This window comes from Esox lucius, chromosome 18 (genome assembly GCF_011004845.1).
Source record: "Esox lucius isolate fEsoLuc1 chromosome 18, fEsoLuc1.pri, whole genome shotgun sequence".
In the NCBI taxonomy this organism is placed as follows: domain Eukaryota; kingdom Metazoa; phylum Chordata; class Actinopteri; order Esociformes; family Esocidae; genus Esox; species Esox lucius.
Window position 1 is genome coordinate 24,724,702 of NC_047586.1, and position 13,331 is coordinate 24,738,032.

Below are 13,331 nucleotides of genomic sequence, written 5' to 3' on the forward strand. Positions count from 1 at the left end.
GTCTAAGGCTTCAGACTCATGCGGTGGTTTCTTGACAGCAGGCCAGCAGCAGATAAAACCCTTTCTGCGCTCGCAGACCCGCTTGGGATGCTGAACACAATGCAAGCTACTTTAGCCAGACGGGGAAAAGATGTGGGTCCGGGTTCTCTCTCGGGGATGAGAGGTAATTTCCGACTTCACCTTTGGCGTCTCTGGTTATGCGTTGCTGCTTGCTGACGTATGACCTGAACAGGCAAGCTCTTTTTGGTTCAGGCTCGGGATTCAGGTCAGCAGCAGGTGGGGTGTCGGTCTCGGGTGTCCCGCTGGGAGCGGTCATTTCCTCAGCTTCTTTTATGAGGAGATTGCGGATCTCCCTGAGTCTGTGCATACAGACTCATCTCGGATTATCCATTCTGTCTTGAAATGGAGATCTAACACTGATGCTAAAATTAGATGTTTATCAGTATAGTATATTCCATAGCGAGTTGACACGTTGTTTGCCAATGTTTCTGCAAAAGCAGCAATGCCCATTGGAAGTGTAGCGTAAGTGTCATCGATGAGCAGGGATTTGATTTCTGTGGTCAGCTGCCGTACTTGATTCAGGGTGATGTTAGCAACATTAGACTTGAGTTTGTTTTGCCATAACGGGCATTTTTGGAACAACAGGATGACCGACTGAATCATCGATGGATGCCTGCTCCATTGAGTGGCGCAGACATTTGTGGGGTGGACACCTAATTGGTCGGTTTCCTCTGTGTTCAGGGAGCTCTTGCAAGCCCATCACCATTTTGCAGTAGGTCTTGTAGTTTGGCTTCCATCTCTTCCAGGGCATGTGGCATGAGCGTGTCCCGTACGGTGTTGTAGCATGGGGGGGTGTAGCCCGGTTGAGCTGCGCTGGCGAAGTGTTGCATCCCTTTGGGTTCGCCTTTACTCAGCGGTTCATAGTCCATGTAAATCATTTAAAAAAATGCTACATCCAGCTCTCTTTTTCTCTCCCTTGTTATGGTTGGGCCTTTGCGTGCAGTGAAGAAATTGGAGTGGGACATAGGGCGAAGCTCAGTCTGCACTCTGCACTCGGTCCAAAATCTGCCCGCTCACGCTCTCCGCTCGCTCCCACTCCACTCAGCTCACATGCACTGGATCCAACAAATTCTTTATTTAAATTAGCCAGCAGAATGAACTCTTCACAGTCTTTGTAAACCGAGTATATAGGCTACAATTAGGGCTGTTGTAATTATAAGGCTACATAATTGCATAATCTAAATAATTAGAGACAGATTTCAATAATTTTTATAGACAACAATCTTTTTGTACAATATTTTGATTCCAAAATCATGTTTCCAATCTGAATATGGGATTTTGAGGGCAAAGTTAGAAACGTCTCAACAAATAGCCTACCATGTGAATTATGTCAGTTTCCAAAGAATGTCACATTATTTGACAGCTCTGCGGAAATTTATACAGTAGGGGCAGATCATTCCTGAAACTTGTTTGCTTCTAAATTTCAGTATGTTTAAATCTAGTTTAGAATAATTTTTCAATTCACCGTAATGAAGCATACTTTTGCAACCATTGTTATTTAATAAACAAATCAGTTGCTTATTTCAGGGTTCATACACATTTTGCCAAATGGAATTCCATGACTTTTGGCAAAATGTCCATGATAAATAATTTGTGGCATTTAGATATACATAAAAAAAACACTATTGCAAACGTAATTAATAACTGAGGAATTACACAAACAGGTTGATTTATTAATAGATGTTAGATAGAAAAATGCTACAATAGCAGTATACTTTTTTTTTGGTTTTATGCTCAGTCCACTGTTCTCATTTGTTTTTATTTCTTTTCTATTTCTTTTGTATAAATTGTTGCACTAACAGGCCTGAAAAAATTCCTTGTTTGTTGCCAGGGCTAATAGCCCCCCCTAAATAAATCAATATATCAGTCAATATATTCTCTCTGGGATTTCTTTTTTTCCTTCAACCTTTCCATCACATATGAAGTTCTTACAAAATGTATAGAAATTGTCAAGAAATGTTTTCATTTGGCAGCATGTTCAGTAGAGTTTGATGCTTTGAACGTAACTCGCTCATCTGAAGCTAGCTCTCTTCTGTAAATAGTAGCTAACGTTTCTAGTGGTCAGAGAAGTAATCCTCTCAAGTTCAAAATGTAAATGCACTGGAAAGCAACGGTAGGTTTTGCTAATCAATATAACCTTTCAGTTAGCCCACCGCCATTTTTTATAGAGATGTATGGAGGTTAAAATATTTATTTGAGAACGTAAAAATGTCATGTATGGAAATTGTTTAGACATTCATAAGTTGCAGCTCATGAAATTCCACTTCCGTGACAGACCAGACGTCATGTAATATCAAAGTGATCAATCTTTTTTTTTCTTTACCAGAAGGCTAGCTACAACATTTTGTAGATACTTCAGAGAAGACTAAGTCTGTCATTTGTAATACAAATAAAAATAAATTATAATGTAATTCAACAAAATAATAAGGTGGTCAATAATTGGGGGACACTGGCCGATAATAAGGGGTTGTATTTTTTAGCAACAACACTAACGAACTACTGAAAATATTAATTTCCCATTAATTACATGCTAGCTAACATTTGTATGTCACTAATAATCATCAGGAACACATTTGCAAAACTGTGCGTGTTTCACAGATTCATGTTTGTTTGGGTTTAAAGTTAACATATTGCAACGTATTCTGTTCAGAGGAAGGGATATCCAGTTGTTAAATGTTTATTTCTTTAATCATGATAAAAAATTGTATGACTTTATTCGGAGATTAATGGGCTAATGACTAAATCTGTTTTTGAAATAATTCAGAATGATATTGAGAAATCTTGCTTAAAACAGAATATACTGTTCATTTACTATAAACTATAGCTGGAAAAATTATTTGGCTACATAGTGGACTTTAATTTCTTTATTTAGATTTAATTTATGTCATATTAGGTCAGTGTCTAACACAAACCATGAGACAGGTATACTTTTAGCCAACCTTAAAATAATTACACTATTTTGACAGATTTTACACCTGTTGTTACTCTAAAAATACATTATGAAAATATTTTCTGGGGAGCATGCCCAGACCCCACAAAACGAGGCTTCGCCCCCCCATCCATGATTTTCTAGTGACGTCCCTGTTTGTTGCAAAACTTACTTGGCAATAAAACTCTTTCTGATTCAGATTTTAGGCTACCACTAGGCTTAATCCCTGTTTGGGAAATCGCCCCAAAATGTACATAACAGGTATTATTATGCATGTGATCAGGGTGATGGTCGCTTCAGCTGCCAAGCAGCTGATGTGTTTTTTCACTCTCATACGGCATGATAACGCAGCCTTACCTATATTTGATACATCTAACTCTTTAACACATACCTTGCACAACCTGGGTTTGGACCTTAGCCTATCTACAACGAATATTGTGGCATGTGTAGCTAGGCGTTGTTGAAAGAGCATTTTCCCGGCATTGCTTCTTTGCGAGTTGTATCCAGCATACTGGCTATGTTCGGTTAGCTGGCTATCAGAAGTGCAGTACAACTTAAGTGTGAGGTAAAATATATGACAAGCTCGAGAGTTGATCATCCGAGACAAACTGCAGTTCAGCAAGTGCACAAACGTGAGGTACTCACCCCATGAGATTAACTGCAGTTATCAGAGGCAAGGTGCGCGAGGGATTCAGTTTCAGCATAACATAACAAGCTTGAGAACAAGTAGTGATACATTTTCCGGTCCTAGGATTAGGCTCAGAAATGTCTTACTGTAAGAGCGAGCAGAGGCTCGCTGTTTTCTTGGCAACAGATTATATAGGTAACACCATATTAGGCTATTTAATATGATATTGCTTTATCTATTTAATCATTAGGCATTTTTCCCACCAGACATTTTGGCCGTTGATATTTTCATCTGCCCACCAACTACACTCGATACCGGTGAAACATACATACCAACAGCAGACTGTATAAATACATTCCAACCTATCCTCCCAGGAAATATCATAGCCTAGTTCCTCCTCCCATTTTGCCTTGATGGTGGCTAATATCGTCTGTATTGTGGAGTATTATCTTTCAATCTGTATTGTGGAAAGAAATCAGCCTATATGGCCCAACCTATTCCAGAACCCTACCCTTTCAAGGATAACTGCTATAAATGCCTCATTATTGGATTGCACAAAATGTTTCTGTCTACTGTTCCCAGGGGAATCCAACATGAAGGAAGTCCTACACGGCAGGTTCTGCATAAACAACGTAAACCTTTGTCCATCTTTGTCCATCACAACCCTTCGAAATAGTATGTGTCCAGCCGTCACAACCTACGTGGAACACCTGGTCTTGGGCAACGTTTGGAACTGTTTACTACAGGATGGATGTCGACTAATCTCACTGCAACCCCCCCCCAGGTCTCTAATTAATTTATCTCTCCACTGACCCTACCCTCTCTGCCACTACCTAGTTAATAATGACCGGTTGTGAACTAACTTCTCTCTCCCCTACAGCTCTTTCTACTTCTATACTTTGATCTCTCTCTGCTAAATCCTATCCCATGTTGTCTTGTGATTCTACCTCTTTACCCTACCATCCTCCCTCTTCCACTTCATATGACTGTTAATGTCAGCTCTCTTCCCCTCACCTCCTGCTCCATGGCTAAGTGACTCACTACAAACTCACAGAAAAGTGCTTTGGGCAGCTGAGACAAAACTGAAGAAAACAAAACTTCCGTGTATGCTATCCTTCTCTCCCTCTGATTGCTACTTTCTCTTCCTCTCCATCCACTCCTAAAGCAACCTTCTATCACTCAAAGCTTCTTCTAACCCCAGGAAACTCTTTGACGCCGTTTACACCCAATCTAACCTCTTTGTTGATTACTTTATCAAACACCTTTTAATAGAAGGTTGATATAATTTACCCCTCAAATTACACAGCCTATTGTCGTCACTGGTCCCTCAGACTAACAAACTTGCATCAACCATAGTCTGGTCGTTCTACAACCTGCCCCCTTGACACAATTCTCCTCCTTTCTGTAGAACATCTCTAGTAAACTCCCATTCCAACTCATCAACTCATCCCTGACAACAGGCTGCTTTCTCTCTTACTTTAAGATGGCCAGAGTTGCTCCCCTCCTCAAGAAACGAGGAACATGACCACTCTGACATAAAAAACTATAGTCTGGCCTCCCTTCTGCCGTTCCATTCCGACATGGAACAACTGCCCTAATGGCCGCGTAATATCCTTAATGTGTTTCCCCAATTCCCCTGGTCCTTGGACAGTGTGGTCAGGAGGTTGTATTTTATTTGTGGGGCTGTCTCCATTGACACGGGCCAACGCCAGCCGGGTGGCCCGGCTCTCAATTAAGAAATAGAGTTGGAACGACCGAAGTTGGTACGAAGCCATTGACTCAATAGAAAAATGGAGTCCGAGACAGAAGAACCAATCAATCAAATCAATCAAATTTATTTATAAAGCCCTTTTTACAACACCAGTTGTACACAAAGTGACAAGGAGCCCCCCAAGGAGCAAACAACAGTAGTGTTGAATTTCAGTGGCTAGGAAAAACTCCCTAAGAAGGTCGAATTTTAGGAAGAAACCTAGAGAGGACCCAGGATCAGAGGGGTGACCAGTCCTCTTCTGGCTGTGCCGGGTGAGATATTAAGACTCCAATTGGAATAATAAATACATTTCTCTGGGCTAAATCCAGAGTCTGTTTGATTTTAGACTAGGTCAGAAGTATGACCAGGTGGACAAGGACAGGGACAGCAACGGGCCCCCCAAACCAGGTAATCCGCAGGTGTGGACCAGGACCTCATCTCCTCCTAAAATGTAAAACTGGAGGAGACTGAGAAAAGTTAGTAGTGCATTCCTCATATCCCCCAGCACAATAATATAGCAGCGTAACACCTTGGAACTGAGACGGGGGGGTCCGGTGACACTGTGGCCCTACCCGGGGGAGGCCCCGGACAGGGCCCAACAGGCAGGAAATCAATCCACCCACATTGCCAGGCATCAACCAAAGGGACACCCACCAATCGCAACCCCCCTGAATGAGGGCTGAGTATTGCTAGCAGCGTACAACCCAAATGCACAAGTGCGCAACAGAGAGTCAACAACAAGCCAGTGACTCTTCCCCCGAAAGGCATTGGAGGGAGGGCATCCCAGTGGCGACGAGAGCCCACCTGGCAAGACAGCAAGGGTGGACAGTATCAAGCCTACTGGTCACCTTCACGCCCCCGGGCCAGGCTACACCTAATTATAAACCGTGCTGTAGAGATGAGTTTTTAGTAGACACTTGAAAGTTTGCACTGAGTTTGCATTTCTAACCTTAATTGGCAAATCATTCCACAGGAGTGGAGCTCTATGAGAAAAGGCCCTGCCTCTGGCTGTTTGTTTAGAAATTCTAGGTACAATTAAAAGGCCTGCATCTTGCGATCTAAGGTTACGTGTAAGTATGTATGGCTGGATCATTTCAGCAAGGTAAGTAGGAGCAAGTCCATGTATTGATTTATAGGTTAAGAGTAAAACACTGACATGGACAGCCCTAACCCTAACAGGCAGCCAGTATGAGGACGCCAGGACAGGAGTAATGTGTTCAGATTTTTTTGTTCTAGTTAGGATTCTAGCAGCCATGTGCAGCACTAATTGAAGTATATTTATTAATTTGTCTGGATAACCAGAAAGAAGAGCATTGCAGTAATCTAGTCTAGAAGTAACGAAAGCATGGATTAATTTTTCTGCATCAGTTTTTGATAGAAAGTTTCTAATTTTTGCAATGTTTCAAAGATGAAAATAAGCAACTCTTGAGACATATTTTATATGTTCTTCAAAGGAGAGGTCAGGATCAAGGGTAACGCCAAGGTTTTTTACAGTTTTTTGGGATACGACCATGCAGCCGTCGAGGTTCACAGTGAGATCTGCTAACAATGCTCTTTGTTTTTTGGGTCCTAAAACGAGCATTTCTGTTTTAGTTGAGTTTAAGAGCAAGAAATTCTCTGTCATCCACTTCTTAATATCTGAAATGCATGCTTCCAAAATAGCTAATTTAGGGGCTTCTCCATGCTTCATTGAAATATATAACTGTGTGTTATCAGCATAACAGTGAAAGTTAATATTGTGATTTCGGATTACATCGCCCAGAGGGAGCATATATAGTGAGAACAATAATGGGCCCAGAACCGAGCCTTGAGGAACTCCAAAGCATACCTTTGATTTGTCAGAGGATATGCCATCCACACTAACAAACTGATATCTTTCAGATAAATAAGCTTTAAACCAGGCTAGAACATGTCCACGTAGCCCAATATGGGTTTCCATTCTCTCTAAGAGAAGGGAGTGATCAATAGTGTCAAAAGCAGCACTAAGATCAAGAAGCAACAGGACGGATGTGGAACCTTTGTCTGAGGCCATTAGAAGGTCATTTGTTACCTTCACGAGTGCAGTCTCAGTACTATGATGGGATCTGAAACCGGACTGGAGTATTTCATAAATGTTATTTGTCTCTAGGAAGGCATTCAGTTGTTGGGAAATTTTTTTGAGAGGAACGGGAGGTTTGATATTGGCCTATAATTGTTTAATATGTCGGGATCCAGATTAGATTTTTTTAGAAGAGTTTGGTACACATCCGGAGGAAAGGGAGCAATTTATTATGTTCAGCATTGGCTGACCTAGCACAGAAAATAGCTCCTTAAGTAATTTTGTTGGAATCGGGTCTAGCTGAGAATTTGTGGGTTTAGAACTCATTACAAATTTTGTAAATGTGTCGAGCGATACGGTATCAAAAAATTCAGTTATATGTTTTCTAATGGTGACAAACTTTTCATCAAAGTAGACCCACTTCACTTGCTAAGCTTTGCTTTTTTGTTAACTTTGCAACTGTATCAAAGAGAAATTTTGGATTGTTTTTGTTCGCCTCAATCAGGTTGGAGAAATAAGCTGATCAAGCAAACGTGAGTGATTTTCGGTATTGTAGTGTACTGTCTATCCAGGCTAGTCTAAATACTTCCAACATGGACCTATAACAACACAAAATTACCTAATTATTCTCCTAAATCCTTCTATTAAAGGTAGATACTGTAGTATTAACAAAACACTTAAACTAAATAATGAATACACTGGCTTACTGTTGCAGTGTCATGAGTGTAGGTGGAGAAGCAGCCGATCGCAGGAGTTTGAGGAAGTTCAAACGCCACATTATAAACAAACTGAGCATGGTGTTGCCTTTAATTTTTCGTAACCGGAAAATCAAATCGCATTGATAATTTACTCCTCCCTCCCCACCTAAGCCCCTACTTAAGTCCTTGGTACCAAATGTATAGTTGAAACAGCAAAGTCTAGAGACAACATTAGCATAATTCACCTGTGTAGCCCTGTTAAAGGGGTAAAGCACCAGTGGAAATGCGGCACTAATGTACATTTAAAGCCCACTCACTTAAAGCTGTGGCGGCATATTGGGCACTGTTTAAATAGTTGACCGTGGCTATTATTGTCCTGATGTGACCTGGGATCACTTCACACGTCTGTGAGATTCAACTGCCTTTTTGTCACTGTTCCTAGCCTGGTTCATATTGGGCGGTCAGCTCGGCCAGGATGAGTATATAGCCTGCGTATTTGGCGTTGCAACAGCTGGGTAAGCTGCCATGGGCAGCCATGTTCAGTGTTCCGCCTGGTCAGATACAATGCCCAACAACCCCATTCCCACAGGCCTAGTGCCTAATTTATTCTTATTGGACTTGCCCCATTAAGTAAAATGTAGGTTAAATAAATAGTTAAGTTATGTCCTGTCAGTCATGATAGCAAGTGACACAGGAATTTTGGAAATACTATGAATCATCTGAGAAGCACTGTTTGTCTTCTGACTCACCTTGAAGAATGTGACTCACCGTTGTTAGGATGGAAGCAGAAGACTGGAATGACCACGTGGCCTTTCCCATTGTTACTCGCTACCTCGCTTTCATAGTCCAGGATGGAGAGGCGGATGTGAACATCCCTCTTAGACGTTTGGAACTGGATGGTACTGACATGGACAGCGCTCACTTTCACAGAATACCTGTCACAAAAGAGTTTATCTTTAAACATTTTCAATATCCTTCCAACAGTCTGACCATAAACAAAACAATTCCTAATACTAATCAGCATAAAACCTCATGAACACGCCACTAGGAATTCCTGATTATTCAATTGATGATTCTAATTAAATTAGGCATGTTTTTACCAAACTGTATGTGTTTTCCCTTTTCATTATTTTCATTATGTTACCTGCAGATGATGTTCTTATCTCTAGGAATGTAGTAATCTCGGAATTCTTTAACGGAAAAGTTGCTCAACGGGGCCTCTCGTTCCAGACAAGGAAGTGGGTCACAAGTGCCAATGAGACGCAGCCTCCACTTGGCCCCTACAAGGGGCGTGTCAGGGGTGTGGGCCTCTGCAACGAAGGTGTAGCCATTCTACAAGTTGAATAAGAGGCATTAGGGTTAGTATTCCTCTCTTCTGTCCTAACAGTACGCATATTCAGGGGTTTTAGCGAGGTTCTAAGTTGCGCGTTTCATGTTGAGACCTGGTTTCGTTTGTAGATGTGGGGCTCCACTCTGTGAAAAACCCTGGGCACCTCCTCTCCTGTATCGTTGTCTATGACATGGAGCAGACAGGAGGGGACTGGCGAGAAGACCTTAGGCACCAGCAGCATGTCGTTAGGCATTGAGAACACCTCTCTGAAACAAACATAACCTCACAAACTTTACTATCACACACAGAACAATAATAATAGAGGACAATCAATCAATCAAATGGATTTATAAAGCCCTTTTTACCACAGCAGTTGTCACAAAGTGCTTTACAGAGACACCCGGCCTTAAACCCCAAGGAGCAAACAACAGTAGTGTTGAATTTTCAATCTTGGGTTAGGAACAAGAGGGCGAGAGGAAAGGATCTTAGCTGCTTTGAAAGAAGGTCCATTATTGGGAGACGGATGGCAGGAGCTTCAGTCACAAAGAATGCTCAATTGGCTAGTGTGTCAGTGAGTTAAATGTGTATTAAGATCTACGGGGAAAGACATCAGTAAATAGGGTCAGAAATTGTGGTTGAAAGCACGGCCGTGAGACTCTTGCATTATTAGGAAATTAAAGGAAAAACAGGAAAGAAACTCTTTCCCAGGTAACTGATAATGTCAATGCAGGATGTGATCTAATATATAAATCAGAAAATACATGAAAATATATTGTTAAGAATGAAGGTAAATTGTAAAGTTTTAAGCATGTCTTGATTTCTTTTCATAGTACTCACAGTAAAACCAATATACAGTATGTATGGGTGTTTGTGTGGGTTTATACCCAAGTTTGTTGAGGACCAAAAACCCATGAGAATCTATTAAAATAAGGAACTTTTTGGGGACAGCTTATTAGTGACGAAAAAGGCTATTAATAGCTTAGACATTAAGGGTCGGTTTTGCAGAAACAGATTAAGCTTAGTCTAACAAGCTCAATTTAGTTTTCTAATGAACTAGATTTTTTTAGTCCTAGACTAGGCCTTATCAGTGTCTGCGAAACTGGCCCTAAGAATAAGAGTAATCTGGGATTAGGGTTTTATAATAGATGAGGTTTTAGGGGTTATGTCATTTAGGGCCAGGTTTACAGTTAAGGTTAGGTTTTTGTGGTTAAGATTAGTAATAAGTTAAGAGGTTCGGACAAATAGGAAATTGAATGGAAATATTGTATGAAAAGGATAATAAAATGTGTGTTACGTGTGCTTCCTACCTGAACACGAGTATCCAGCAGTTAGCCAGCTCCGGTAGGGGAACAGAGTAGTCAGTGAAAGTGATTCTGGTCCATTCATCTGTGTGACAGGGGTACAGCCTGGCTGTCTTCTCATCGTTCCTGAAGATGTACCTGAACAATAAAATAAAATTAAATAAAAATAATAAAAAGAAAATGCTTTGGGGACAAGGCCCACTGCAATGCTGCATGACTTGTTATCTAGGATAAGATCCTCACTGTCCATGTCATTGTTATTAATTGTGGTCAGAATGGTCCAACTGATCCTAAATCATCATTCTTGACGCATATGGGCCCAAGATTCCTTGGGGGAATATCTTTTAACTTAGTACGAGACGACTTTGTAATCCCACTTAGTCGCCTATGCTCAAAGGCTTTGGAGTTTGCATTGGCAGTCTGCGTTAGGTGACAACTGTACACAGGAGTCTCTGGGTGAGTGAGAGCTACAAGGTGTGAACAGGCATCAGGAAAGAAGTTTATTGATTGCACCAAGGTGACCTGGTGGCTCCAGACTGTACAGCATATATCTGGAGACTTTCACCGGGCAGAAGCTCAACCGACTGGAAATAACTTCAATAAGGACAGGCAGAGTGAGCAGAAATAGAAGTTGAACAGAAGGTGAGGCAGATCAATATGGCCCGAATTACACTCAGAAATTCTACTAAACTCACATAATCGTCACAGCTGGTTCCCTATAAAAAAATTAACTGCACTTGAAAACACTACAGACCTGTATACCTTCTGTGTTTTCGTTCCAGCATGCAGTCTCTGACCAACTGTCATGTTATCTCTCCCAGAAATGTATTTTTCCAATATTCTCCTAGATCTATTTGCTTCCTTTAAAACCGTGAACCGTCAGATCTTCTCCACCCTCTCAGGCCTAGGCATCTCAAGTTCGGCACACGCTGACATTACATCGTACCTGACAAGCTGCTTCTACTGGGTGACATGGAGATGATCTGTGTCTTCTCCACAGGCACAGACTACTGGTGTCCCCCAGGACTCTTCATAAACCAAGTCACTCTGCTCCATCACGTTAGTGACGGCACAAGCCTTTTGGGGGCCCTATGCAACATTTTATTTGGGGCCCCCTCTCCCCAAGCCATCAGGGGTTGCTAATGTCAACTTGTTTTCCTTCCCCCATTCTGACACCCGACATATTTGCTTAGATGTCAGCCCACCACCTCAACAAGACTGAGCTGATTCAAAATCTCTCTATCAAGGTTGACATGTTGAACCCCCCCACACCTGCATCCCAACATACCGTGTGATCATCCCACCTAGCTATCTTAAGATGAATGCACTAAAACTAAGGCGCTCTGGATAACTGCGTCTGTGGAATGACAAAAATGTCAATGGAAAAAAACGCAAAATAATATGTTGTTAGCTTAATCGATCCCTTATGATGTGTCTACATGTGTCGGTTCCAATCATGTCAAATTAATGTTGGCAATCTCATTCATAACAATGTGACCGTTTTGGCTGGTCTTTGGGATCTGGAGCCGAGGGGAGTGGAAACAGCTCCACCGGGGGGCTTCCACTGATCAGTGAGATCTGACTTAGACACAAACGGAGGCGTGTCAAATGCATGCACATGCGTATAGTGCACATGCTCACAGACACACACTCACCCCGGGCGGCGGATCATTCAGCAGCCGCCACGAGATGATTGGACAGAGGAAAGGATAAACAGCAGATGGTACCATCGGGAGACGATGGAACACGACGTGGCAGGGAAAAAAAGGATGATAATAAAATGCCACCGTTGACGGTGTGGCTATACAACTCTGAGGACAGGGAGACCGTGGGCATGTGTGAAAGATAGGGAAATGTGTTTTTCCACGCCACACAACGAACATAATGTGGCTGACGCAGTGACACAGCAGTGTACAGTAAATAGTCTGTCTGTTGTATGGAGACAGGATCAGAAAAAAGTTCAATACTCTGTGTGTGTGTGTGTGTGTGTGTATGTATGCAGGCGACACTGAGATAAATGCTAAATAATTTACCTCATTAAAAACACAGCGTGTTTCTCTGCATCCAATTCCACCCGGGCCCACAACTCCTGAAGTGTCTTGGAAACAGTGAGATTTTCCTTTGTGCCTAGAAAACACAAATGCACGCACGCTCATTTTAGAAGCAGACATTCATAAAAGACAGAAGTCATCCACTTTGAAGCTGAAGGCACCCAGACTTGGTTATAACATGACCTAGTTGAAGGTAAAATGCTGAGGTAAGGTTTTGGGTGCATTTTTCATTCAAATGGTGACAGGAAGGAAGAAAGCAAGTCATAAATCACATATTCACTGTGATACTCCTCTCCACCCCTGATACGCTAGCCTTGTACTGGAGCCATTCATAAAATATAACATACTTCATCTCCTGGCTCTGTTATTGAGGCGTCTGTGTCTGTCAGTATCTTTGTGCATGACAGAGGGAGAGAGAGAGAGAGAGACGATGTGAGTGCCAGGACTTTTCAATGGAGGCGTTGCTCATCCAGCACAGTCGCTTTGCTTTAAGAGGCCTCTCGATGGGCCGGGCTCTGTTTTTGGATTGCCCAATCATCTTGTAAA

General features: G+C 41.9%; 1 protein-coding gene across 3 annotated transcripts in view; it reads right to left on the bottom strand.

The window, feature by feature from the left end:
• The window catches only part of adgb (androglobin), a 99,341-nt gene that overhangs the window by 25,373 nt on the left and 60,637 nt on the right, over positions 1–13,331 (bottom strand). For all 3 annotated transcript variants that reach the window (XM_020056004.2, XM_013138438.3, XM_020056005.2), the window contains 5 exons: positions 12,768–12,861; positions 10,741–10,872; positions 9,546–9,699; positions 9,248–9,435; positions 8,872–9,038 (listed from right to left, as the gene is read on the bottom strand). In XM_020056004.2, coding sequence (XP_019911563.2) covers positions 8,872–9,038; positions 9,248–9,435; positions 9,546–9,699; positions 10,741–10,872; positions 12,768–12,861 — 735 coding nt within the window. The remainder of the gene's footprint in view (positions 1–8,871; positions 9,039–9,247; positions 9,436–9,545; positions 9,700–10,740; positions 10,873–12,767; positions 12,862–13,331) is intronic.